This window comes from Cynara cardunculus (genome assembly GCF_001531365.2).
Source record: "Cynara cardunculus var. scolymus isolate 2C chromosome LG 10, CcrdV1, whole genome shotgun sequence".
Classification (NCBI taxonomy): Eukaryota; Viridiplantae; Streptophyta; class Magnoliopsida; order Asterales; family Asteraceae; genus Cynara; species Cynara cardunculus.
The window spans coordinates 27,964,801-27,991,465 of record NC_037537.1 but is presented as its reverse complement, the minus strand read 5'-3'; the positions used below and the strand labels follow the sequence as shown (position 1 = coordinate 27,991,465).

The following is a 26,665-nucleotide window of genomic DNA, read 5'->3' as shown; positions in this document are numbered from 1 at the left end:
AATTAAGATATTTATTTAAAGATTTCTTTTACAATTTTCGTGATTTAGTCATAATTAATTTCTCATTTTTATGACATTCAAAATAATTGTGATTTTATTTTTCAAATAAATATTTATTTTTTATTGAAGTAATTTATTTAATACCCTTTTATAGTTTTCATCAAAAATCACATGTGATCTCCACAATCAATTTTTCCAAAAAAAAAAAATCGTTAATTTTCGTCAAAATATCAGATGTTATATTGATCATAATAAATTTAATTGAAAAATAAATGTAAGTTATCCATAATATCATATAAGTGTATTATGTTACACAGTCACATTTGATCTATTTCCATTTTGTTTTCAATGTTTAATTTAAAAAATTATTTTTCACGTTTTAAATCACATGTAATTAGGAGAAAATTTTGAAAAAATATCATTTAATTGTGAATCAAATATGATTTTGACGAAAATAGTATTTTTTTTTAAATAATTCCTTAAATAAACAATAAATTCTTTAGTAAAAAGTAAATTACCTTAAAATCACAAAAAATGATAAAAGGAATTTTTTTAAATAAATTTCTAAAATAATTTTTCTATAATAATATAAATAAAAGATTTTTATGTCGTTATTTATTTATTTTTAGAGTTTAATACATTATTTTATTACCATAATTCATTTTTTTATTTGATTACTGTTAAGATTTGAACCCCTCAGATTTGTATGCTTGTGTATATATATAATCGCTGAACCAAGATCCAATTTGACTTGTACAATTATAAGGTTTTAATTTGTGATTCAGACGCTCTTGTAATCATGAGCACTCTCTCAGAAGCCTATGGAGATTACCCCATCCCTTCTGATATCACTCCTCTTGACTTCAACTCAATCGATAAAGTCCCCGAAACCCATATTTGGTCTCAACCCGACCTACAAACCCACCAATATCATCCTCAAGATCCAATCATTCCCGTCATCGATCTCACCGATCCCAACGCAATCGATCAAATACGTCAAGCATGCGAAACTTTGGGCATGTTTCAAGTCATCAACCATGGGGTGCCGTCGGTGCTGGTCAATAAGGTCGAGTCAGAGATACGAAGGCTTTTTGGTCTGCCGATTCAGGAAAAGTGCAAGGTCTTGAGATCACCAACCGGTGCCACCGGCTATGGAACGGCTAGGATCTCGCCGTTTTACGATAAGGGTATGTGGCATGAAGGGTTCACCATCATGGGCTCTTGTCTTGATGATGCTAAGACTCTTTGGCCACATGATTTCCAAGGATTTTGGTAAGTTTTCGACTTGTAAGATTTATTCAAACACTTCAAATATCATCTCCGATATATATACGTTTTGGGGTTTGACCAAAAGTTTCATGCAGATTCATGCACGTAGCATTCATAAAACATATATAGGTAGCATTAAGTTACTTGGTGTACACGTCATACTCTCAAAACTAACATTTTATGTATTTATTATTTGTGCAAATTCTTAAAAAAAATTGTTAACAATTAATATCCACGTCAGTTACTTCCAGTGGCAGCGGTTCCAACCTTTAAATTTTCTATTTTCACTCTCGTCTTAGATGGTTTTCCCTTAGTCCCATATGACCATATGTTTCCCTCTCCCGGGTTTCGTCCAACGTGCCCCCCACCCTATTAATTTCCTGGATCCGTCATTGAAATTATAATATATCTTGATTAAACCCATGAATTTTTGAAGATAACAGTCAGGAAAAATCTTCAGCCACCTTAAAAAAAAAATGGAAGTAATGATTCTGCCATGGAAAAATGAAAATTAAAAATATTTTTTTTATCAATGACGTGTTATCAACTATATTATATGTTTGATTTGTTAATTGTTATAAATAAATTAATGATGATAATTTCTTGTTTTTTGTCATTAAGTTAAAAGGAAGAATAGATAAATACGTCTGATTTTGTTTTTTTTTATACCTGAATAAATAAATATATATATACAGTCCCCTTCTTTTGTAAACCAAATGATTAATATTAATTTTGTTAACCGGGATATTTTTGTTTTTTTATATATTAAGGAATATTACTTAAAGTTCCTTCATTTATCGTTTCACCTATGAATTTTTTTTAAACTTCTTCAATTATCTAATTCATTTTCTGGTTTCATCCATGAACAATGGTAAGAAAAAATTGGAACAATCAAAGTTCATAGACGAAACAAAAATCGTTGTCTCACCCATGGAAAAAAAAATCGTTGTATTTAGTATTTCATGATTATATAACAGATGAGTCTTCAAATTATAAAGAAACTGTTGGAAATGCTCTGAATTGTTAATTGAAATTACTTTTTCATAATCAATACAAATAAAATAATACCGAGAGTCATATTCAAGTCAAAAACAGTTATGCAACATATTGTATTCAGTATTTCATGATTATATAACAGATGACTTGTATTTAATCATGTGTTTTTATTTATGAATATAGTGACACAATGGATGCTTTTCAAAACCAAATGAAGCTACTTGCCCACAACCTCTTGCGTCTAATCTTTCAATCATTGGATGCAACACAAGAAGAAATAAACTGGGCAACTTCAAGTCATGGCTCTCAGGGTGCACTTCAACTCAACTCGTACCCATCTTGCCCTAACCCTGACGGCACCCTGGGTCTTGCCGCTCACACTGATACCCTCCTTTTGACGCTTTTGCACCAAGGTGGTGGTGTTAATGGCTTGGAGATCTTTGTTGAAGGTTCAGGTTGGACTCCAGTGAAACCAGTGGAGGACGGATTTGTGGTAAACTTAGGTGATCTCATGCATATATTCTCTAATTCAAAGTTTCCGGTTGTTTATCATCGAGTGATGGTGAACCAGTCGAAGCAACGTATATCGGCTGCTTACTTTTGTGGACCTCCGGTTGAGTCTGTGGTGGCTCCGTCGTCTAAGTTTCGAAACCCTTGTTTTAGACCTTTGGTTGTGAAAGAGTATATAAGCTTGAAAGCTAAGCATTTTAACAAGGCTTTATCCTTGATTGGTCAAGAATGAAATACATAGAAAAGGTCGAATTCAATAAATATATAACGATTGTATTTCAAATTTTATAACGATTGTACTAGAAAAAGAAATATATAATATTCAACTTTTAGATTTAATTACAGAAGTTTCAGACAGACTCTTGATCTGCTTTTATTTTTATAGTTAACTAAACAATATATTTGATACTTTTCTATAAAGACCTTAGTGTTGTTATTTTTATATCAGATAGTTGCAGTAATGTCATATTGTTGGTAAAATGATCATACTGTAACTCTTATTTCTACATATTCTTTCTTGTTGGTTAACATACATTTTAAGATTATCTGATCTTTCTTATTATAATATTGTACATTTCTTGTTGGTTCACGTACATTTTAAGACTATTGATTAGTTAAAAAGGTTACTTACACAGCATATTTTCATAAATTTTCTTATTAATATTGTACATTCATTTATTTTATTACAACAATGTAATTTTAAATTAAACTTTTTATTATAACATTGTACTTAAAAAAATTATCGATTAAATAAGTAATCAACTGTTTGAATTAAGATGATATGATATACGTTATCAAGTTTCCATATCATATCTAACATCTATATCATATCTAACATATCGCTCATGTAACATTTTTTGTTATAACATTATATTTTCAAAAAAAAAAAAAATTTGACATTACATATTATTTAATAAATATATTAAATTAATTAAAAAATTTCCCAATTATTCATTAATATAAAAATGTTAGAAGACTTGTATAACACAATCTATCTCGTTATTTAAAAAAAAATGTATTTTTTGAGCAAGAAAAATAAAAAAGTATTAATTTGTTTACGTACAAAATGTTCATTTTGAGAAAAATATATTCATATTTATTTTAAAAACAATAAATTGCATGAAAAAATAATGTATAATAACTTGATTCCTATTTTAGGTAATGTACTTACAAAACTTCTATTTTTGTACCTAAGATGTAAAGTTTTAAACATTTTAGCACCTGGGTAACCGGATAAAGACTAATTTTAGATTAAAAAAAAGACTAATTTTAGATTTAAAAAAATCAATGTCACTAACCACATCAACAAATAATACTGAGTTGGATACCACATCACTCGCTACATCAGCATGATAACCGGTTAATGTTTTAACCGGTTATCCGGGTACTTAAATGTTTAAAAATTTACATATTAGATATCAAAATGGAAGTTCTGAAAGTATATTACCCAAAATAGAAATCAAGTTAAATTACGATACTTTCTCATACAATTTGCTCATTTAAAAAATATGTTACTCTACAATAAAAAGATATATAAGGGGCTGTTTGTTTGGCTCTTAATGGTGACATTAAGAGCCAACATCTTAATCGGTAAGAGGTCAAGACTGTTTGACAAAAAAAAACAAGCTCTTAATGGTTACATTAACCTCTTAACCATTTTGCACCTAAAGCTTCACTATACCATTCAGATGTTTATTTTTCCAACTCTGCCCTCTCAAGCCGTTCTTCACATCGCATCCCCCCTCCATGGTTCCATTCACCATCTTCCCCCCCTCCATCGTCGGTTCCATTCGCCGTCTTCCTCCCTCCCATCGTCGGTCTTCCATTCGCCGTCTTCCCCCCTCCCATCGTCGGTCTTCCATTCGCCGTCTCCCCCCCACGATCGTCGCCGCCCCTACTGCTTCCCGCCGCTCTTTCCTCCCACGCGAGATCCTCGTTCCTCATCCCACTCGATCGTGTTCTCCAACGTCTTCTCCATCGTCTCCGTTGTCTTCTATATCGTCTCTCACTCGATTTCAGGTATTTCCCTTCTGTCTCCTTTTTCCTTCCCTCTGCAATCATAATGTCGATGAACTTAGGGCTGTTTGAATGAGGTAATCGATTTGATCATTGGTGGATTCAAGTTATGAGCTAATCATTTCGGTATTTGTTGAATCAAGCCATTTTGGTATCTGTTTATAAGTCATTTCCTTATTATGATGAATTGTGCTTGATATTTGGAAAGAGTAGAGGCAATGAGAAGAGGGTTAAAATGGTAATTTGTTGTCATTCAGAGAACATTTACCAAACAATCATATTTCATTCAGCACTTAACCATTCTGACCCTCTTAACCATTCTGACCACTTAACCATTCTGTACAAAACCATTCAGCAAGTGCCAAACAGCCCCTAAGATTAAGCAGCTATTTCATACATTAACGAAAGAACGTCTCAAGTAACCTTCTTTTGTCTGATCCCAAATCCATTACACATCTTCATCTCCTTTGGAAGTTGAAGGATTTCATGGTGAAAGCAAAAGTCACTGCAAATAGTAGACAGAAACCCACCACGGCAGTGGCGGCAACACCTAAGAACTCGTGGCGGTACCCAAACTCGTCTTCAAGAAACTGTCGTAACGGAACTGAATGGAAACCATCAGCAAGCTTTAAAAGATCATTCACGTCTCCATATTGCGATGTTAGAAGCCCATACAAACTCCAAGCTACGGGATTTGCCCAATAATACCATCTCCACCATATCGGAAGCCTCTGTCCAACAAAAAACATACCCGAAGGATTTAGAATTTTACACCACAGCAAAATCGGTTTTATAGGACACCAAATATATCTGAATGTCCTAATAACTTGTCTTATAGAACTAACCGTGTCCTATATCCAATGTAAAAGTGTTGCAATAAGTCGATAAGATGTTTTTGGGTATCCTAACAAGTATTTTAGAACTACTTTGAAATAAGCAACAGGTTCGTTAACAACTTGAAATTGATTAGAATTCAGAAACCGCCCACAGCGCGACAAGTGGCATATTCATCAAGAATTTGGACGTGGTATTCATCATGAATGTTGTAATATATACATCATGAATAACACGTCCATATTCACCATGAATGTGTTATTAATGATGAATATTCGTCTGAAGAGAGATACATCATGACGCGTTGTGGACGGTTCCCGGGTTCCTAATCAATTTTGCGTTCCTAACAGAACTTCCCTCACTGTCTTGTTAGTATTTTTATATGACCTTATTTGAAATAGCGTCTTATATAAGCAATTGTCCTATAAAAAGAACTGAGAGAACGAGAATTTACCATTCTAGCAACCATAAATCCGCTGAAAAGGTTCCACAACATATAAAACGGCGCAGCAACGATGGCAGCAATGTTATGGTTGGGTGTAACAGCAATTGTCATCATCCCGAAGAAGGTGAAATATAGCAAGGTGAAGTACATGAAGTATATGTACCAAAAGAGTTTCAATAGTCTCCATTCAAACGAAGCCAAAAGGTAGAAAATAACGCTGTAAACAAGCGACTGCACATACACGTACGGGAGCTCGATTGCGACCTGAAAAATACGTAATAATATCATGTTCATATGCTTTATGAGAACATTTTCTCAATAGTACAAACAATCAAGCAAACCGTACCTGTGCAAATGCAAACGGTAAGGCGGAATACATCCCCGCTGCTCTCTCTCGGTAGGAAACCGACCTTTCAACATACACCACTGGTTGGACAGAAGAGGCATTGGTGATCCCGATGAATAGAACGGCCGCATACATGGATCCCATTGCGTTAAAAATGTCCTGTTGAGTTTCCCTGTAAAAAGTAAAAAAGATGAAAACCAAGAATCAAAATCTAGATTTGAGTATATAAAAAAGTTAATAAGACATTCATTTTAGAAGTGTCTTTTAGGATGCCCAAATACGTCTGAACAGTCTATAAGACGGTCTCTTAGGACATTTAGACAGTTTTGGCGTTCTGTAAAGCCGATATTATTGTAGCTAGGCATTTTAGATTTTTGAATTATAGTCAAACACTTCAACTTAAATAACTGCCTAGAACGACGTTCATTTACTTTCGACGAAGGAGTAACACATTTGGACTTCAATGAAAACGATAAACGAGAATAAAATAAAATAGCCGAATCATAGGAAAATAAGAAACCTTTTAGCGCCAAATTTCCAGCACATTGTTCCGAACATCAATGATATGATGACCGTGTAGAAAAAGCGTACAGCGGTGTACTGTGGGTTCCGCCAGTACGACAAATTTTGCTTCCAAAGGCATGCCGAAAACTGGCCTAGGAATGACTGAGAATATTTGGTTGGGAAATACAAGAATTTTGAACTCCTATCTGGTTTGCTCAAGAGTTCAACTAGTTGTTGATTTTGCCTGAAAAAGATAAAATGCATAACAAGAATAAGTAGAACTTTGTTGAAATAGATCGATTGTAAAAAACGTATTCAAGCAAAGATTGACGTACGAATATAGATCCGACTGACGATAAACTTCAGCAAAATCTACTCCAAGGCGGGTTTCTTCTGTTGCTGAAGTAGCCTCCAGAATCCAAGCAGCAGGGTTGTATCCGGATCTGATCTTAGCAACACCTCTTACCGCCTATAAAGAATTCAACATGAAGCAATCATCATCACATTTTGTAAATTATATATATATATATATATATATATATATCGGTGAGAACAAAAGTTACAGTAAGAAGGGATATCCACCCTTGGATCAATCTTAATTGAATCTCAATCTTAATTGAATCTCAACACTAATGAGATGCACTGTATTAATTCCCGTATCAAGCGCAATTCATGGGCTGGTGTGAGATTAAAAGTGATCAAGGGTCCAGATCCCTTCTTATGCTTCTCACCTGAATTTCCGTTCTCACACGATCCTTTGTTTTATATTATATATATATACTGTTATAAACAACACCCCCCCCCCCCTTATGAAAATGTCACTACAACACAATCAACTTTATAGGACATCAAAGACAAATTGTTCCATAGGACTGATAATTATATGCCTACATAAAGATGTTACAATAGGATGTTAGTTAGGACGTATTTGAGCATTCCAACAAATTTTCTGGGACACCTATTAGTTTTTTTATAGGACACTTATGAAAAGTCTCTTTTATAGGACACTTGTTTTTATAAAACACTTTTCAAATAAATTAGAATGTTTTATTTCAAAATTGTCTTTAGAAACTTATTACGATGCCCACAAGCGTCTACTTATTAACTTATTGTAACATCTTTACAAGGCCGCACAATTATTCCTATAAAACTTAGGACTTGTAAAGCATAGGACATTTAGACATATTTGGCATCCTCTAAAGCCAGATTTGTTGTAGTGTTGTAGATGTCTACTATCTGTAAACCATATAAGTACACCATGACTAGATGAACATAAAATATCATGAAGAAATACCAACCTCAAAAAACCGAATAACTTTGTGAGATCCGGTGCCTAAAGGACCAGCATAAATGAGCTTTCCTCCGCGTTTCATGAGTAACAACTATAAGAACAGATTATCGTAACTTGTCAACTACAAAGAATTTGGCACAACGTAGAACAAAGCAAACACTTTCCATTCACAATTTATGGCCGTCTTAAATAAAGTTGCATAGTGATAGCGAAGAAAGTTTGATAGAGAAAGAGTACCTCATCAAACGATTCAAAAATATCAATGCTCGGCTGATGGATAGTGCAAACAATTGTGCGTCCAGTATTGACGATATTTCTGACAGTTCTCATAACAATGGCGGCAGACCTCGCATCTAGTCCCGAAGTAGGCTCATCCATAAATACGATAGAAGGATTTGCGACTAGCTCAACTGCAATCGTTAGTCTTTTTCGTTGCTCGGTTGATAGCCCGTCAATTCCCGGTAGACCAACTAACGATCCCTTGAGTGGATCGAGTTCAACAAGTTCCATAACCTCGGCTACGAAGTCCTGTAATCAGAATATTCAAATTAAACAGCTGATCAAACGGGAAATTCCCAGATTTTCTAAGAAAACAACAATAGTGTAATGAGTGCTTACCCTTTTCGTTTCTACGTTAATATGAGAAGGTAATCGAAGCCAAGCCGAAAACATTAGTGATTCGTGGACGGTCAAGCATGGGGAGTGAATGTCATTCTGCTCACAGTAACCCGAAATCCTGGCGAACGTTTCTTGGTTTTTGGGGTACCCTGAAACATATATATGCCCGGAGATATGGCCGCCGGTTTTTCTACCAGCTAAAACATCCATAAGAGTAGTTTTACCGGCACCACTGACACCGACCAATGCAGTAAGCACACCTGGCCTAAAAGCTCCAGTTACATCGACCAACAATTGCAATTTGTTGTTCGATAGACCTTCTTGCCTCAATTCCTAGAGAAAGATAAATGTGAAAATGATGGAACTGAAAAAAACATTACCCAGGAAAATACTAAAGCAACATTTACGGATATACCCCTGGGATGTCCACGTAATAACTGATGTTGCAGAAAGACATGGTAAGAGGCTGAAACGGAAGAACCATTCCTCTTTGGTTTTCGACATCAGTACCGGCATATGAAGGTGAGCACTGTAGGTAATGTTTCAGCTCAACGATTGCAGAAACAATCCCATTTGTTTTCTGCAACTTGGTATTTTCCCGAAGGATAGCTGTTTGATGATTTCCAAGAGCTGTATAGAACAAACGTAAAATAATATTAAATGAGCCTACATAGGCATCAAGGGAGTTTCTGATGGTTATATTTGAAAGATTACGTTAATGCTGATTAAAATTACACAAATCCAGCAAGAGTGGAACTTACGGTTGAGATATGTAAGGAATAAAGTAAAGAGAATGTTGAACAGAATCGTGTAACCGAGCAAAGCACCAACTCCTATCCAGTACCAATAATCCTCGGGAAACAAGCTTCGGACTTTCAGTAACATCGTCCCCAAAGGGATGTTGGTATTGTTTCCAGCTGCCTGCGCGTCATATAAAAACAAGTTAGGATTACCGGAAATACAAATGGAAGAGGAAGTTCATTTAGGAACCGTTAATATTTTGAGAACTGTGAGAACCAACTATTCATGAATATTATTCATTATGAATATCATGCATTTTCATTATGTTCAAGATTTCATTGTGAATAATTGATTCTCACGGTTCTTAAATGAACCTGCCCCTACAAATAAATTAGAGGCAGAATTATAATACTACCTTATCCCACGTGTCCCCCAAAAATTCATTGACGGAAACTGCATTTTGAGCGTACATCAAAGGGGAAACCCAGTAACCCCAGATCCACCAAGCAGGGATGCTATCTACATTCATATCGTAAATCTGATTTAGAGGGAGGTTCATGAGAAAACCCCCAAAAAATAAAAAACTAAGGGAATACCCTAGTAACCATTCATTTGGACGGTATGTACATGTGCATACAAGTAATTGAAGTTGTTTTTTGGTTTTTATCAAGGTTCTAAATGGCGTGAGGCGCGGTGTGGCACCGAGATCAAGCCTCAAGCTTTAGAAGCCAAGGCGTGACTTATGGCGTCAAATCTTTGTATCATATAAATTATTATACATATAAATATATACTCTACTATTACCCAATGAGTCAATGATACTAAATAATTTAAATTAGGTTATACATCCGAAACTAACAAATAAAACATTAAACGAAGTAAGAGAAATCATATATTGCATAACAAAACCGCGCATTAGGTCATGATATGCCACAGGCTTAACGTGGCGTGAGACATAAGCCTTAAGCCATGGCGGCTATCGCGGCGAGCTTTTTTGAACATTGGTTTTTATGCATGTGTGCATAACATTACCGAACAAATTGCTTACAAACACCTATGCATACCGTCCTATGAACGGTTACCATGGCGTTCCTCAAATTTTCATATTTTTGCGGTTTTCCCCCTGAACCTGACCCTAGTTTCAACATGTAACAAGCTCAGCAAGTTAGATATTGAAATGGGCAAAATTTCAAGTTATACCTCTAGAAAGTATGAATCCTCCAAGTGCCATGACGACCAACATTGCAAAAGATCCAAAAGTGTTGGCAACGATCATATTTCTTCCTAATGATGCCATCACACGGAAAAGACCGATTGACATCTGGTGCAACGAGAAGTACAACACGAACTGTTTCAAACATCTGCAGATACACACCCAAAAAGATTCTTACATAATAGAAGTAAATAAAATGTACGCCTATTCACCTAATGAAATGTGAGAAAATGAACCTAGAAAGTTGTGGATCGAAGCCAACAAGATAGTATGTGACTGCCACCCAAACACCAGATTCTATAATTGATGACGGAATACTTAAAATCCATGAAGGAAGGGTGTAAACCCAACATGGATAGAAGTGCATATCTCTATGCTCATAGATTACAGGAAGCTTGGCTATCAACATCGGGACCTCCATAAATCCATTGAACAAAATCATCACGATCGAAAAGTAGAGTGCACCAAGATAAACTCCACCGTCATCGAGCGAATTATGATGCATAGTGGTACGAAAAAATACGCTCGTCATGATTAAGACAACCAACATAAGCTGCAAAAAACAATAACGTTTTTTTATTTTTATCCAAAAGTCACGTATTCATTGGAAGATGCGGGGTTAGGAAATACCTGAAAGAATCTGAAGGCGTAAACAAATGCTTCGCGTTTTAGTAGTAACATCTGCCATGAAAAACTAATTTTGAGTAGCTCCATTCTCTTTACACCATAGGTGCTGGTAGATAGGGCTGCGGGAGGATTTAGACGTCTATCATAAGGAACCGCCAGCTGGCGTGACAAAGAACTGCCAAGGAAATTCGATTGAAATGCTTCTACAAACTTTTCAATGGAAACATATTCGTAATGCTCATCAAGAGACCAATACTGTTCTTGATCTTTTACTGATGTAACCTGTAGAAAATCATGTTTGAAAAGAGGCGAATGATATGATAAGATAGTGATTTGAGAAAAGCGAGTGATGGGCGTACTTCTTGCAGAAAATCCGCCACGTTTTTCCTGTTCGGGCACTGAAAACCCATAGAAGCAAAGAAAGGCACAGCAGCATTACGGGGTCCTTGGTATACAATTTGACCTTCGCATAATAGAATCAAGTCATCAAACAACTCGAATGTCTCAGGATCCGGTTGCAGCAAAGAGATGACGGTCGTGCAATCAAGAGCACGAGTTGCGTACTTAAGATACTTAATGATTTGATAGGTGGTTGAACTATCGAGCCCAGTTGATATTTCATCCATAAAAAGAACCCTTGACGGCCCTACCAGAAGTTCTCCTGTTTAAATTTATCATCGCCACTTTGGTTGAATAGACAAAAAAATAATCATATATATAGAGAGAGGGGTAGGGGTTCAGGAAAAACCCCAAAAAATGAAAAAATGAGGAACACTCTGGTAACCATTTCATTTGCATAGTATACACATGTGCATACAAGTAACTGAAGCTGCTTTTTGATTTTTATGCACGTGTGTATGTTATGCACATGGGCATAAATTGCTTAAAAAATTACTTGTATGCACATGTGCATACCATCCAGATGAACAGCTACCAGGCGTTCCTCGGTTTTTCATTTTTTCACGGTTTTCCCCTAAACCTGACCCTAAGTGTGTGTGTGTGAAACTTAAACGAAAAAGGTATATAAATGCTTACTTACCTGAAGTCAGCCGCTTCATTTGACCTCCAGATATCCCTTTACGCATTTCATCTCCTACTAGCGTATCCGCACATATATCCAATCCTAAAATCTTTGAACACATGTCAGAATTCCACAAAATACTCTGCAATTACAACACTTGTTTTCACTAGTCAGGATTTTGTAACAACTCGTCCCACGTGGATAGAAAATGGGATTTGTGAGCTTCTTATAAGCCTCAAGTTGGGGGCTACCAATAACTTCCACCATGTTTTTAAGTTGGTTTTGAAGTTATTGGGGCAGCCTGTTGCTTTGGGGTGTTACAGATTTGATCGTTGAATAAATAACAAATTTGAAACCATCCCATATCCTACCTTCATAAGGTATTCAACGACAAGACTCGTCTTATTTTCTCCAAGTGCCACTGTCTAAAGAAAATTTATAAACTTTGTTATAGATACATTTACAGTCTTGGAGAAAAAGAAGTAAAAGACTTCAACTAGCAGCATGCACCTTTATAAATATATCAAGATCTTCATCTGGTCTAATTCCAGCGTTCTTTTCTCTTCTTAAAAGTTCCATAATCATATCTGTATCAAATTTTCATAATACCCATATCAGTGTTTTTGTAGAACAGGGATGTTGAAATAGAATATACTTCAACAGAATCCAAATGATCACCTTGAGTTTACCTTGCTTATAACCAAAACCTTGACAATGTTCTGCAAATTGAAGAGTCTCTCTAACTGTCATCTCAGCCATATGACAGTCCTGCTGGCTGACATATGCCGAAGTTCTTTGAGGCACAAACTCATTTAGTTCATGTCCGTTATACGTGATTCTCCCAGATAACTTCACAAAATACATCGATTGTCATTGTGGAGAATCGACCATAAACAAACTTGAAATCAAAAGTTCTCTCTCAACATCAACTAACAATAATTCTAATTTCTTTTGATACTTTAAATTTTGTGAGTTCCTTTAAATCTTTTCAGGTTTCATATTATCAATAATTGCAAAAGACTGCTTAAGGGTTTTAGCTAGTGCATCCTTATGTATTGAATCTAGTATGATATCAACAGGATCTTGATTATCTTGAATTCTTGTTTTTTGGAAATGGATGATCCCAGTCGTGACTGTAGGCTTCGCCTGCAGCATTAACGTAAATCTCGTAGTGGCCTCATAGATGGCGGGATTCAAACCCGGGTTGATTTTATCATCCCCTTGTCTTTATCCACCACACTACTCCAACCTCCTCCCCCTTGTGGTTAAGAATTCTTTATTTTGCCAACGCAAGAAAATTTCATCCGAGTAGATGCCCAATGTGGATCACATTTTCTATTCGAAGTCCCACAATTCACTTTCATCTAAATGCTAATTTCATGAGTGTAGCCAAAAAATAATTCTTCACAAATTAAACAAATTCTGGATACCTCCAACCCGTGTCCAAGACGTCCAGCAAGAGCCAACAGCAGCGTTGTTTTCCCCGAGCTTGGAGGACCCAAAAGGAGAGTTAATCTGCAAGATAACGTCACATTAACATTGAGCAATTATGTGAAATATTCAAGTTAATTCTCGTAACAAATGTTTACCTAGAAGGCCTAATAATACCACTAACGTCATTCAAAATACTTGATTTCTTTCTTCCGCCAGGAAAAATCCTCAACGCCCTCAAGAAAGCCTTGCAAAGGTGTAACACGAAAAAATATCAGAAAGTAACACTAGATAAGCAAAACATTATATTTAAAATATATTTATTCCTTCAAAACCCACCTCACTCATGTTATATACAGAATTCGGCAAGGTGGGTAATGCTCTGCTCCCAACATGTACGAATGCATCTATCTCCAGGTTTTCAAATCGAACTTCCACTTTTGGAAATTTCAGATCAACACTAGGAAAACGACAATTCTCAGCAAATATTGTCTTGAACAGTAATTAGATATAGATGAAATTAATCATGCATAAGCAGTACAAGGACACAAATTAACTAGTAGTAAAAGAAGTTACAAATAACATGTGTAGTCTATGACAGATGTTGGTATAACAAATACTTGCTAGACAGAAAACCAAGAAAAATGAATACTTGTAACATCAAGTTCGCGCATATCATGTACCCTTTACAATGAACCAGTTTATGCTAAAACTGGGTTGTATCAAAAATGGCCAATTCTTTTGATGATTAGTTATCCATCCATAAGAGCATTTTCAAGAGTTTTACAGTCATATGTGCTGGTTCTTCTTCTTCCAACCACAACTAGAATCAATCAACAAATGCTCTAAAGATTCTGAATTTTAGCTAAGAGAAATGGGATACCTATTTTTTTACACAATTACCAGATACTAACCCTTCTAATTTCTTTTTCTTGCAAAATTACAAAAATAGAGAAGACCCACCACAAAATGGCCAACCATTTCTAAACTAGCCACTACTTTTGCAAAAGATTATTCGCAAAACCCCTATTTTTACGCAGTTACCAGATATTAGCCCTTCTAATTTCCTTTCTTGCAGAATTACAAAAATAGCCAAATTCAGAGAAGACCCATCACAAAATGACCAACTTTTTCCAAAAAATTATTAGCAAAACCCCTACTTTTACACAATTACCAGATACTAGCCCTTCTAATTTCCTTTCTTGCAAAATTATAAAATCAAAATTAGCCAAACTCCTAGAAGACCCGCCATAAAATGGCCAACTTTTTCCAAAATAGCCTCCACTTTCGCAAAACCCCACTTTTTGCGAACAGTATTTTTTGTTACTTTTATTTTTCTAGTTTTTTGGATTTTTTTGCAAAGCAAGAAAGTGGGGGGTATTATGTGCTAATTTGAAAAATGTGAGCTATTTTGTGATTATCCATCTCGTTTTTACAGAGCTAGTAGCTTTAACTTCTTATAGTTCATAACTATACACATACATATATATGAGGAAGGAGTTCTTCTGCCTTTAATGGGAATAAGATAAAACAGAACAATGAAAATGATGCTAAAAAGAATCAACTAAACAGCAAAACAGTAATTGTTAATCAAATCTTACTTATCAAACCGCCGTCGAATCCTATCAAAAAACAGCCCCGGGTTCGAATTCACTGTATTCACCAACTTATCCAACACTATCTTCTTCTCTTCAGCATCAAGCTTACTAACATCAACAAGAGCAAACTCACCCCCAAAATTCCTAAAAACTGAAGTTCTAGCCCTAACAAACGTGGGCGATCGCTGTAATGCAGCCAATTGGAGCGCTTCATCGCCATTATCCTGCGTCCTCACAAAGAGGTTTCCAAGAGAATCCCACATTGTAATGAGGAAGTACCGATTGAACAAACCCTACCGAAACGGTTGAGAATTGTTGGGGTTTTAAGGAATAGGGTTTCGGAAAGTTTCCCATTTTCTCAACAGCTTTTGGAGGGTTGAAAAGAGAAGGGTGGGTTGTTGAAGCAAGAAGCTTCTGTGTACTAATTGGATATGTTTTTCTCCATTTAGAGCAGAATTGAAGAAGAAGATAGAGGAAATGTAGGATAGGTAGGGGGTTTTAGGTTTGGTTTGGTGAGGATTTGGGGAAGAATGTGAGAGGGTTGTTTCTTTGGAGTTGTTAAAAGCAGTTGAGAAAATCAAGTTTCCCTCCTCATTTGGGTATTCATTGGCTCATTTCTGGGAGTAATCTTATCAGTAAATGACATCTCCAATGCAAGTTTTTTTGTTACCAAAAAATTGTAAAGAGTTATCATAAAAACCTCACTTTTGGAGTTCTTATCGGTAAGTAAATAATAGTGTTAAATTTTATTGGTGAACACTTACCGGATAAATATTTGGTAAACGACCGTACAATTTTTGATTTTATTTTTACTAAGAACCCGTTTTCCGACCAATAATCAAGTGGTGTAATTGATTTGCCCTTGTTGAAAGTTGTATAAAACAAAAGCGACCAAGTTCCAGTAACATTTTGAACTTTTACTTGAAAAAATAGATTATAAGAAGGCCAAAAACTCGAGCCGAAGACCAGGCCAAACCTTAAAACCCGATCAGGACACGCTTTTTTCAAGGCCCAGTTAAAATTCAATTCAGAAAAGCTCAGTTTATTGTCCCAAACGTTGTATCATCTTACGCCGAAGCTCATAAAATCTCGATTCTCAAGTTCTCTCAAGTTGGGCGTAACATATAAGCTCGCATCGACTTGGTGTGGTAAAATAACAAACGTAGCCTCACAAACATAATACCGGTGTACGTTACATGCACCTATTTTCTTCAAAGTGGCAACAAATTAAGGGAGTTAAAACGCGAAAAGTCAACATGGGTAAATGCTACAAAACTAGGAAAATACATACTTGTGGTAACATCAACTCTTGAAAATAAGAAAGAAACCAACATAAAAAGTAGAACAAAAAAACGGATTAAAAACAAAATCATACAAGTTGTGATTGATGCATCATCAATCATGCGAATGGCAAAACACGGTTGAATATCGAGTATCGTTTTAATGCATGTCGTCTGCCACTTGTGAACTCCGTATGCCCCAAAACGATCGAGGCTTCAGTTTCTTGTTTGTCGAAGTGAAAAGCCATCCCATTTGATATTCACAAGTTGCACAATACGCTATTGTCCATGCATATCTGCCAAAAATAAAACAAAGCTCACAAAGGCTTCCTCGAGCTATTTAGAAGAATAACCTTCTAACGACTTTCTTTAAATGCATGACCTTTTGACAGATTTTATTTTCCTAAAAGAAGTTAATGGCATACCCGGGAAACCAGCTATACTCTTCGGTCGGAATCCCAATAAGTGCCAATCCGCTTGCTTTAAGGAGTGTCATTATTTCGTGCACATAGCCACTCGGATTCACATAAGCGCCGAGAGGCCCGTCAGTAGACATCACCAACATATCACTACGGCTCGCAATCACGGTCTACAAGGAGAAAATAGTTCACTATCATCACAGTTTTACCCAATTTTGATGTGACAATAACCTCTATAATGGAAGTTCAAAATCCAATTGGAGACGCGTCTTAACTTCATATATGCTCATTGATCATGTATATTATATATAAAAATATATACACGGACAAGTTCAAATAAAAAAGCTAAATATTGGTGGAAGAGATGGTTCATATCTGAATCAGAAAAAAAAAAACTATCTGAAGATGCATATGTAAACGGACGTTACAGATTATTCATGTCGGCTCATATATGCATCTTCAAATGGATTTTTTCAATGATTCACATATGAACCTTCTTCTCTTCTTACCTTCTCACTCACATTATTTAGTCTTCTTATTTGAACCCCCACTACTGCACTACACACACATGAATACAATCAAAGTGTATTACCTGACAACTTCTACATTTGATCCGGTCAAAATTCTCGAGCAACTCAATTTCGCGCCGTAACCGATAAGAAATTCCATCTATCTCCAAAAGCTCCTGTCTTGTTGATTCAGACACAGGAATCTTACTTGCAACATGAAAAGAAAGAAGACCTGGTTTCCTCACAAGTGCATCCATGCTAGGTGTCCCTACTATCTTTTTCCACATATCTGCAAAATTCTTTCAGAAGGGTAACAAATTGAGATAAAAGTACCTGTAAAATAGAACATGGAAAACAAAGTTAAAGTGTACCTGATAATCGTTGAGCAAGACAATACGAGTCGTACATCTGATAAGCCCAATAGGGCCAATAAGCTCGTGGACATTCCCTTAATCGGTGTATGGAGTGATTTCTCCGTTTTGCCCCTCTGAAAGGCATATCAGACAGACGCTTCATCTCATGCCCCTTTAAGCCATCATCATGACTTCTGTTCTTGACGGAATGTAATGACTGAAGTGAGTTTTCCAATTGAAGCTCTGGTTCACACATCAGCCTGTCATCATCGCTACTTGTTGACTCACCTAACAAATCATGAGGATAAGAAGAAACGAGTGCAGAACTATGCAATCTGCGTTCAGTTAACGATAGTTTGCTCTCGAAACTATCATCTGATGATGCATCTGAATCATGGTCCTGATTCCCGCGAACTAGTAGCTTAGAATGAGAAGCATTGGCTGCAGACAAGTTCCTTAATGGTGCGAGTTGTCCAACGGCATCTCGTGGAGTCCTTAAAGGCAAGTCTTCTTCGATGATTTGGATCTCACCACATGGCTAGAAAAAGAGCATTTTATTAGGACTATTCAGACAAGGTATTAATTTCTTGATTGTTGGTATTATCAGTAAGAACATACTGCTCCTCCAAGTTCAATCCACCGTCGTCTTAATCGAAACCGTTGCTGGCCACGAGTAACTACATTTATCGAACCATCCTCCAATCGCCGATACTGCCGAATCTGAAACCAAAGAAAAGATACTTCAGATCATATTGCAATCAAGTTATTCAGAAGACCATTAATAATATCAAGATTCAAGTCTAGAATTCAAGATACAGATGAATAATAAAGAAGCTATAAATTAGGCCTACACCTCAGCCGTAGTCCCGGTAGTTGCAAATCTTATTGTCCCATTGTCACCATCCCTATAAACACGAACCTAGATAATATTTAGAGCATCATGTCGACATAATCGCAATAAAAACCATCAATAAATTCACAAAATAGCTTAGAAAACATTCATTATATCAAGATATTCGCATACCACCCCTATGGTGTGAGGAGCCTCTGCTTGTCTCAGTGCCCTGTCCACAGCAGCTATAAAATTTGGTTGAATTACTCTCAGTGGAAGAGTCGCCTCTGGAAACAAAACTACACCTGATATTGCAAATGCGCCATTAATCACAAATTGCAAATAAAGAAAATGTCTACTGTTCACGATGACCAAAAAAGACATAGGGCAGCAATACAGAACCAAAATGCCTAAATAATTGTGAAAAATTCCACCATAAAATAGCAGGTAAACTGCTGCAATTAGACATGGCAGACAAACACATTTGAAGCATACCTTCAAGATAAAATAGCGGTACATGTAATATGACACCACCATCCAAGAAAGCCAGCCTATTATGAGTATCTTCAACCTCTGATACATTTTACGCAACTAGTTAGACCCCTTTCGTATAAAGAGTCATAATGAAAACCATTGAGATGCTTACCACCAAGATAAGAATGCAAAGAAGCCAAAGAAGTATTGAAAGTATAACCACCAGATCCAGAAGCCGAACCATATGCACGGTCACTGGGATCAAGAATAAACAACAAAAACATAATAAATGAGTTTTTTTCCCCTTAAAAAGGTGCAAGCCACTACAAACCATTGTTCACGTAATAGTTAAGGATTCAAATTATGTCATGGAACAGTTGAAGATGTCACGTTTGAATTAGTTCAGAAGAAAAGGTTGAGTAAATATGTGTAGAACACTAAACTTTGAATGACACACATTAGATTATCCAAATATAATGATCACGAGAAGAAATTCATCAAAAAAGAAATTGAAATGGTTGGTGTTGGTCTTTCTATCAAACACATAAGTCTAGAACTAACAAAATGGGACACAAATATTGCAAAAGAGCTAGAAACCCCAAAAGCATCACTAAATTTGCTGTAAGCCGAAAACCAAATGGCCCATTTGATTCCACACAAAGTGCATGTCATGCAAACCAAGTAATACAATAGAACGAGATGGAACCATGAAAATCATTGAGAGAGAATCAAGTAGGTTTGTCATATACTAACAGGAGAGAGGGAACTAGGTATGTTAGAGAAGGGTGTAAATACGAAGTGGTAATAGAAAGCAAACATATGATTCTTTTTTCTCTATTACTTCCTTCTTATCTTCATCAATTTAACCACACTTGGTGAAAAAAAAAGCATAAGTTCACTTGTACGTCTGTTATTAATTCCCTTAACGGCTTTGCGAGTCGAGTGATATATTTCCCTTCATGCTTGAATGCTAAAAAGACAATAGGCCACTAACACTTCTATAGCCCAATATTCTACAAATTATTTGCGATGCTGAGTTGTACCCGCCACAATTCATCAGGATACTTGATAACCTTATAAAACTAGTGTATTTTGCCCTATTCCCCCTCCCATTCTTCCACATAGCACCTTGTAATATGTTTTCATTTACTTCACAACTGCACATACTCTTGATTTAATCACTATATAGGGGAGAATTTTCATACACCATCCTTGATCAACCAAATAAACTATAGTCTCTATACACACATGGCATGCAGTATAGTAAAATTGATGCATCAACAAGCTCATTCCCACTCTTTTTATGAGCTAATTATACTATAGGCACTAGCAATTGTAACAGGGTTCCATAAGAAACAACACTCATCAACTAGTCAACTTCAAGAAAAAGCAATGTAACACACCAAATTCGGATGCTTGGCAGCATCCTGATATGTTTAGAATCATCAACATGTCATATATATGGTAATATAGATCCAAATATGTGCCTGTATAGTCAACATAGATAGTATACTGCCCAACGCTTCCATCTACAAAGAAGAAGTAAGAAGTCTCTTCTTATAATCTTATGATTCCCCATATTTGGCTGCACTTAGGTTAACCAACGGGAGATGTAGAGCCTCAAGTCTCAACACCCACCGATGATAAAGACTAATGGAGAACTTAAAGAGCTTATGTTTGATAAGTTAAACTTAGACTGTGGCCATGGGATTGGTGGAAAGGCATCTTTTTGTTACAATTTAAATCCTACCAAATCTTGGTAATCCATCTTAAAAGTCAAAACCATAGTATCTGTATAAAGCTAGTATTGAATCTTTAGAAAAAACCAATTTCATGAAAAACTTAGATAAAAATTTACGTATCCCACCAATTGTTCATTTCTTTCTATGTTTCTTTCTTTCTCATTTTCCATCTTTACTTTAGTAATTACGGTTTTAATAACTAATACATGTTAGAGAGATGCTTGTATCCATGTATTCTGTCTTTTTACACTACATCTAATCTTGTCCTAAACAAGACTCCGCATCTAGACCCTTTGGATACCCTGCCTCTAGCACTTCAATTTTTTGTCACCCTTAACCCCGAACCAATACCGTAACCGACCTTCATCGACTACATTTCACATTAAAAAAAATTGGGTAAAGAAACCCTAAACCCTAATTTCAAACAAATTACATATCAAATGCAATGCAAATTATTCAGAAATGGAACTGAGGAAAACAAAAACGTGTGATCCAATGATATCAGAAAATGAAAAGGGCATAATAATCAATAGGAAGTGAAATTACTCGTATGGATCGTCATCAGATGATTGGTGGCCATGTTCAACCTCTTCGATCTCCAATTCCTCCGAATCAAGCTGCCTTATTTGTTCGATTTGATACAGTTCTCTGTCTAGAAGCCTCTGTCGATGATCCTCGTCCATTTCGTTCACTCTTCCTACACGTATTATCCAGCATCACTCCATATATATACGATACCCCCGCCAAAATACAAAATAAATTCCTCCAGAAAATGCTACAAAAGGTTTCTCACAAGGGTCGGTTTGTGCCCGATTCTGCCACGTCATAATATAAATACTTTGTATATATTTATTTAATTTTGATTTATTATATTTTCGGTTTTTAACTTAAATTTCTATGTTCAAATATTTTTATTAAATTAAATATAAATTTTTTATTCACATTTTATATATAGAATAGGATTATCCGATTATATACACAGTTTTAGTTCATGCTTGGTCCAAATTTATCTCAAATCTAATAAATTAATATCATCAATTATTTTAACTTATTACATGAAAAAAATGATTTACTAAGAGTGAATTACATTGGTGGTTTTTATGGTTTACTCAAATTTTGAATTTAGGGATTGTTTACTAACTGCTGACCAGACTGACTTGGTCAGTACTCAGCACGTTTACCAAATCACTGATATGACTGAAAACTATCGAAATATTACCGAGCCAGCACCAAATTGATGTCTACGCGTCAGTTTCTCTGTTTCCCTCGTTCCTTTCATTTGGCGAAAAGCTTCCCCCTTCTCCTTTTCTTTACCTATCTGTTCCATCTCCTTTTCATTTTGCGAATTTTTATAGATCATTGATGATTTTGACCTGGCATAATGAACACCCATCCTATCCTGTCTCCTCTCATCCCTCCATCGTCCCTTGAACTAGACACTCATTTGCTCTGAGAGTTTCTCACGTGATATCTGAAAATCCACCAAAAAAAGCATCTCTCATGTGATGTATGAGATCTACCTAGTGGTGGATAGTGTTTAAGTCTGCTGAAAAGGTTGATAAAGTTGATTCTGGTAAAATAAAAATATTCAATCACCTAAGTTGTTTACATTTTATTTTTGGTAAAATGTCTTGTAATGGTCAAAGACTCAAAGATATCTACTTCATTGCCATCCTCAATTCCATATGACAAGCCTGTCTCCATCAAAGGAAATGTGTTCGTTTTTGTTGTCAATAATTGATTAAGCTCTTGAAGAGCATGTCGATATCATATGCCTCTTTCAAATGTCTACTATTTTCTGTTGTGTTAGCATCAGAATCGCAAAAATAATTGCAAATGGGGTTATAATGGTTATTTTTATTGTTGGTAAGGACTTACCAACAACATTTGGAAAACACTCTTACCCGAATAATTTATCAGTCCTTAGACAAACTATAGGGACCAAAAACAAATTATCTATATTGATGATCCTTGACTTTTCAAATTTTATAACACTCAAGATCTTCGTAGTTAACACCCTCAGTTAACAAACCGTTAGAAAAGACAAATCAGTCCTTAGACAAACTATAGGAACCAAAAATGTAATTCCCTCTAAAATTAGTTTTGACTCTCATTTTCGTTAAAGAATCTCTTTATTAAAAATACCAATTTAATTGTTCTAATTTATTCATAATTATTTTATAATTCTGTTTAATTATATATATAATATTCTAACTTTTAAAACATCTTTTAATAAAAAATATTTATCCTAATAAATAAATTTTGATATATATATTTATCTTATGGTGATTTTATTTGAAATATTTTTAGTAAAGAAATTTTTTAAACAAAGATGTAAATCAAAATTAATTTTATAGTGAATTACAGTTTTAGTCCCTGCAGTTTACCTAAAGACTGGTTTGTCTCTCCTAACAATTTTAACTGACATTGTTAACTTTGAGAACCTTAAATGTTATTAAAGTGAAAAGATTAAGGATCGTTAATGTAAATGGTTTGTTTTAGAGAATAAATCCAAAATTTAAGCAAAATTAAATTGGATATAAGATTTTTCAAATCACAAGTATTTAATTGGGTTTATTTTGACTAAAACAAAATGCCTCTTCACGTAGTGAAACAAATTTCAAGCCATCCATTTAGTAACATAATCATACAATTTTAACACCATGTAATAAAAAGAAAACAAATTTAAGGGGCCGTTTACTTAAATGTTTACCTTTATGAGTCAACATTGTAATTTATTTTACTGGTTAAGATTGTAGTACATCAAGATAGTATATTATGCAACAATTTACCCGGTAAGTGTTTACCCGGGTAAGAGTCGTCATTCTCACTTACCGAGTAAGACTCTTCATCTTTATCATTGCTCTTACCGGACAAGATTTTTGACCTTTGTCATGTTTATCCGGTAAAGAAAATTACCCAGTAAACACTTACAGGATAACCATTTAATAAACGGCCCCTAAAATCTCATTTAAATGAATTATTTGGTTAAAAAATGAGTCTAATTGAAGTTAACGATGGAGTTTTGTTGCATCCGGACAGCCGTCCTGACCACAATTGTTATTCTATGAAATTTAAGTTTCTATAATTAGATTCCTCCAAAGCTATATATTTAAAAAAGACGGTATAAATAATTTTATTAAACACGCAGCAGAAAAGACGATCACTCCAACAACTATTCTATAATATTATACAGAGACAATGTTTCAAAATGAAACTCATTACATTTATACAAATAATGTAATCCAATTAATTGAGATATTTATAGAAATAATAAAAATTCATTTATTATGATTTAAATATTTATGGAAGATGAGTAGGGTTATTAATTATGATCAATATTTTATATTAGAAAACAAACAAATTTTTTATAAAATCACATATTCATCAAATTAAATGAACGGTTGAGATGAAGTTGTATTGATTGTACAAATATATATATATATATATATATATGTGTGTGTGTGTGTGTATGTATGTATGTATATATATAGGGTATATTTCTTTTACAACCTTGTGCATTTGTACAACCTTTGCAACCCAATTAATTGAGATATTTATAGAAATGATTGGAGTTCATTTATTATGATTTGAATATTTATGGAATATGAATAGAGTTTATTAATTATGATTAATACTTTATATTAGGAAACAATTAATTTTAATTGATTAAAAATTGAATGGTTGAGATGAGGGTTGTATAGGGTGTAGGAATGGCAAAGGGTGTAGAATAACATCCCTATATATATATATATATATATATATAGACACACACTACATAGGTTACTCCATCTGATTCTCTCTCTCTCAAACAAGACGGAGAAACGGAGAAGAAGTCGTCAATGGCGAAATGGGAAGGTAAGGTTTCAGCAACTCTAACAAAAGCAAGTGCTGATCAAATATGGCCTTTGTTTAAAGACTTCTTCAACTTCCACAAATGGTTTCCCAACATGTCCATTTGTTATGGGGTCCATGGCGTAAATGGCGAGGTTGGTGGTGTACGTTACTGTTCCGGTTTCTCCCTTCCAAATCAAGACGGTGGTGTTGATAACGTTAGCTGGTCCAAGGAGCGGCTAGTAGCCGTTGATTCGAAGCAGATGTCGATGAGCTACGAGATGGTCGACTGCAACGTTGGATTCAAGTCGTATCTTTCCACAATTAAAGTGGTTCCTAGTGGTGGTGCCAAGGGGTGCGTGGTCGAGTGGTTGTTTGCCGTTGATCCAGTCGAAGGGTTAACGTACGAGGTTTTGTATCAAAAGTATCAAGATGGTCTCGATCAAACTACAAAGAAAATGGAGGATGGTCTAGTTCAGTAAGGTTCGATTAAATCCGAAAAATGAAATAAATGTGTTCAGTTAATCACCCCTTTATATTAGCAGGACGATCTCTATTGTGCTACGTTAATTATGTGTTAATTTCAGCGCGTTTGGTTGGAGGGATTTGGAGGGATTTGGATTTGAAATCCATTCTCATTCCTATTTGGTTTGCTAACAGATCAGGATTTCAAATCCCGTGTTGAACTTAAAATCCGGTAAACAAGGGATTTTGAAATCCATAGTAAATGGGCTGGATTTCAAATCCGGGCGACATCTCTTCTTCGACTTCTTCGACTCTTTCAATCTTCATGCCCCCATCTCCATATCCAGAACTCTCGTTTCAATCTTCATGCCCTTCGTCGCCGTTCGTCGCCGTTCGTCTCCCTCTCCCTTCGTCGTCGTTCGTCGCCCTCTCCCTTCGTCGCCGTTCGTCTCCCTCTCCCTTCGTCGTCGTTCGTCGCCCTCTCCCTTCGTCGCCGTTCGTCTCCCTCTCCCTTCGTCGTCTCCGTCGCCCACTGCCTTCTCCCATCACTCAACAGGTAAATCCTTTTTCCCCTAATCTGCTTCCTACAGATTAGGTTAAATATACAGATTAGGTTCAATATACAGATTAGGTTGAGGGATTAGGTTGAATATACAGATTAGGTTCGATAATTTTGCTGTAGTTCTCGATAATTTTGCTGTAGTTCTCGATAATTGTCAATTGAGTAAGGAGACCCAATACTACAAATCCTACAAACCAAACAGATGATGGATTTTAAATCCAATCTATTCCAAATCCCATGGAATCCAAATCCCTCATGGGAATTCAAATTCCTCAAAAACATTCTTGCAAACCAAACGCACCCTAAAATCGTTTTTATAAGTTGAATGATCAAGAAATGAGTTTTTCAACAGAATCATTTTTTTTTAATTATTTGTAAAATTATGATTTATATGTAACAAAATAATAAAATAAAAGGTCATTTGGTCAAAAAGTTATCAACTATGTAATAAACTATGTAATATGTATGCCTTTTTGGTCAAAAAGTTTCGCGACGATATCTATATCTATACTATATTATAAAGTATTTGGCTAAAACTCTTAAACTTTTAAAAACTCTTAAACTCGTTCATCCCTATCCGATTTCATCCCATATCTGAATTCGTGTAACTAACTACAGATAAACACAATCAAATACATGATAAACATCTCATTTTAAATATAAAAAATCTAAAATATAATTAGGATAATCATTGAGTTCTAACAGAATACTTAATTATTATCTTTATAAAATGTT

General features: G+C 35.3%; 5 protein-coding genes across 6 annotated transcripts in view; 2 read left to right on the top strand and 3 right to left on the bottom strand.

The window, feature by feature from the left end:
* The first annotated feature begins 799 nt into the window (after positions 1 to 799).
* On the top strand, positions 800 to 3,051 carry LOC112520251 (gibberellin 3-beta-dioxygenase 1-like). The gene is made up of 2 exons (XM_025128549.1): positions 800 to 1,272; positions 2,449 to 3,051. The coding sequence occupies exons 1-2, from the start codon at positions 800 to 802 to the stop codon at positions 3,005 to 3,007; spliced, it is 1,032 nt and encodes a 343-aa protein (XP_024984317.1). The 3' UTR covers positions 3,008 to 3,051.
* Positions 3,052 to 5,123: 2,072 nt separating this feature from the next.
* Positions 5,124 to 16,102, bottom strand: LOC112519085 (ABC transporter G family member 32-like). The gene is made up of 23 exons (XM_025127056.1): positions 15,464 to 16,102; positions 14,202 to 14,322; positions 14,021 to 14,109; positions 13,862 to 13,946; positions 13,121 to 13,280; positions 12,942 to 13,018; positions 12,803 to 12,856; positions 12,450 to 12,540; positions 11,770 to 12,071; positions 11,414 to 11,692; positions 11,020 to 11,336; positions 10,771 to 10,931; positions 9,986 to 10,089; positions 9,591 to 9,750; positions 9,245 to 9,459; positions 8,830 to 9,162; positions 8,449 to 8,739; positions 8,219 to 8,302; positions 7,256 to 7,389; positions 6,937 to 7,164; positions 6,417 to 6,588; positions 6,080 to 6,334; positions 5,124 to 5,522 (listed from the first exon to the last, which is right to left on the bottom strand). The coding sequence occupies exons 1-23, from the start codon at positions 15,721 to 15,723 to the stop codon at positions 5,250 to 5,252; spliced, it is 4,245 nt and encodes a 1,414-aa protein (XP_024982824.1). The 5' UTR covers positions 15,724 to 16,102; the 3' UTR covers positions 5,124 to 5,249.
* A 540-nt stretch (positions 16,103 to 16,642) lies between these two features.
* LOC112519084 lies at positions 16,643 to 21,785 on the bottom strand. Of its 2 annotated transcripts, XM_025127054.1 has the most exons (10): positions 21,616 to 21,785; positions 19,500 to 19,582; positions 19,349 to 19,426; positions 19,046 to 19,158; positions 18,875 to 18,940; positions 18,640 to 18,741; positions 18,040 to 18,559; positions 17,752 to 17,957; positions 17,166 to 17,329; positions 16,643 to 17,036 (listed from the first exon to the last, which is right to left on the bottom strand). In XM_025127054.1, exons 1-10 carry the CDS (start codon positions 21,750 to 21,752, stop codon positions 16,901 to 16,903), a joined length of 1,605 nt encoding a protein of 534 aa, XP_024982822.1. In that variant the 5' UTR covers positions 21,753 to 21,785; the 3' UTR covers positions 16,643 to 16,900. The 2 variants fall into 2 exon arrangements, with proteins under 2 accessions (XP_024982822.1, XP_024982823.1); XM_025127055.1 differs by lacking the exon at positions 18,875 to 18,940.
* Positions 21,786 to 24,885: 3,100 nt separating this feature from the next.
* On the top strand, positions 24,886 to 25,424 carry LOC112520439 (lachrymatory-factor synthase). The gene has a single exon (XM_025128828.1). It carries the CDS (start codon positions 24,912 to 24,914, stop codon positions 25,383 to 25,385), a length of 474 nt encoding a protein of 157 aa, XP_024984596.1. The 5' UTR covers positions 24,886 to 24,911; the 3' UTR covers positions 25,386 to 25,424.
* A 308-nt stretch (positions 25,425 to 25,732) lies between these two features.
* Positions 25,733 to 26,665, bottom strand: part of LOC112520195 — a 3,182-nt gene continuing 2,249 nt past the window's right edge. Inside the window, exons 6-7 of the mRNA XM_025128495.1 lie at positions 26,024 to 26,117; positions 25,733 to 25,952 (exon numbers count right to left, since the gene is read on the bottom strand). Of these exons, the coding sequence (XP_024984263.1) occupies positions 25,733 to 25,952; positions 26,024 to 26,117 (314 nt within the window). The remainder of the gene's footprint in view (positions 25,953 to 26,023; positions 26,118 to 26,665) is intronic.

What these genes read in the sequence shown, in the direction of transcription:
- LOC112520251 (XM_025128549.1), top strand. Translation starts at nt 800, where the DNA reads ATGAGCACTCTCTCAGAAGCCTATGGAGATTACCCCATCCCTTCTGAT. An exon ending in CATGATTTCCAAGGATTTTG is followed by an intron (nt 1,273 to 2,448) that starts GTAAGTTTTCGA and finishes TTATGAATATAG; the next exon opens with TGACACAATGGATGCTTTTC.
- LOC112519085 (XM_025127056.1), bottom strand. Translation starts at nt 15,723, where the DNA reads ATGTGGGATTCTCTTGGAAACCTCTTTGTGAGGACGCAGGATAATGGC. An exon ending in ACGCCTTCAGATTCTTTCAG is followed by an intron (nt 11,337 to 11,413) that starts GTATTTCCTAAC and finishes TGTTTTTTGCAG; the next exon opens with CTTATGTTGGTTGTCTTAAT. An exon ending in GATTTATGGTTGCTAGAATG is followed by an intron (nt 5,523 to 6,079) that starts GTAAATTCTCGT and finishes TTTGTTGGACAG; the next exon opens with AGGCTTCCGATATGGTGGAG.
- LOC112519084 (XM_025127054.1), bottom strand. Translation starts at nt 21,752, where the DNA reads ATGGACGAGGATCATCGACAGAGGCTTCTAGACAGAGAACTGTATCAA. An exon ending in TCTGATGACGATCCATACGA is followed by an intron (nt 19,583 to 21,615) that starts GTAATTTCACTT and finishes TCTTGATCCCAG; the next exon opens with TGACCGTGCATATGGTTCGG. An exon ending in GGATTGAACTTGGAGGAGCA is followed by an intron (nt 18,560 to 18,639) that starts GTATGTTCTTAC and finishes CTCTTTTTCTAG; the next exon opens with CCATGTGGTGAGATCCAAAT.
- LOC112520439 (XM_025128828.1), top strand. Translation starts at nt 24,912, where the DNA reads ATGGCGAAATGGGAAGGTAAGGTTTCAGCAACTCTAACAAAAGCAAGT.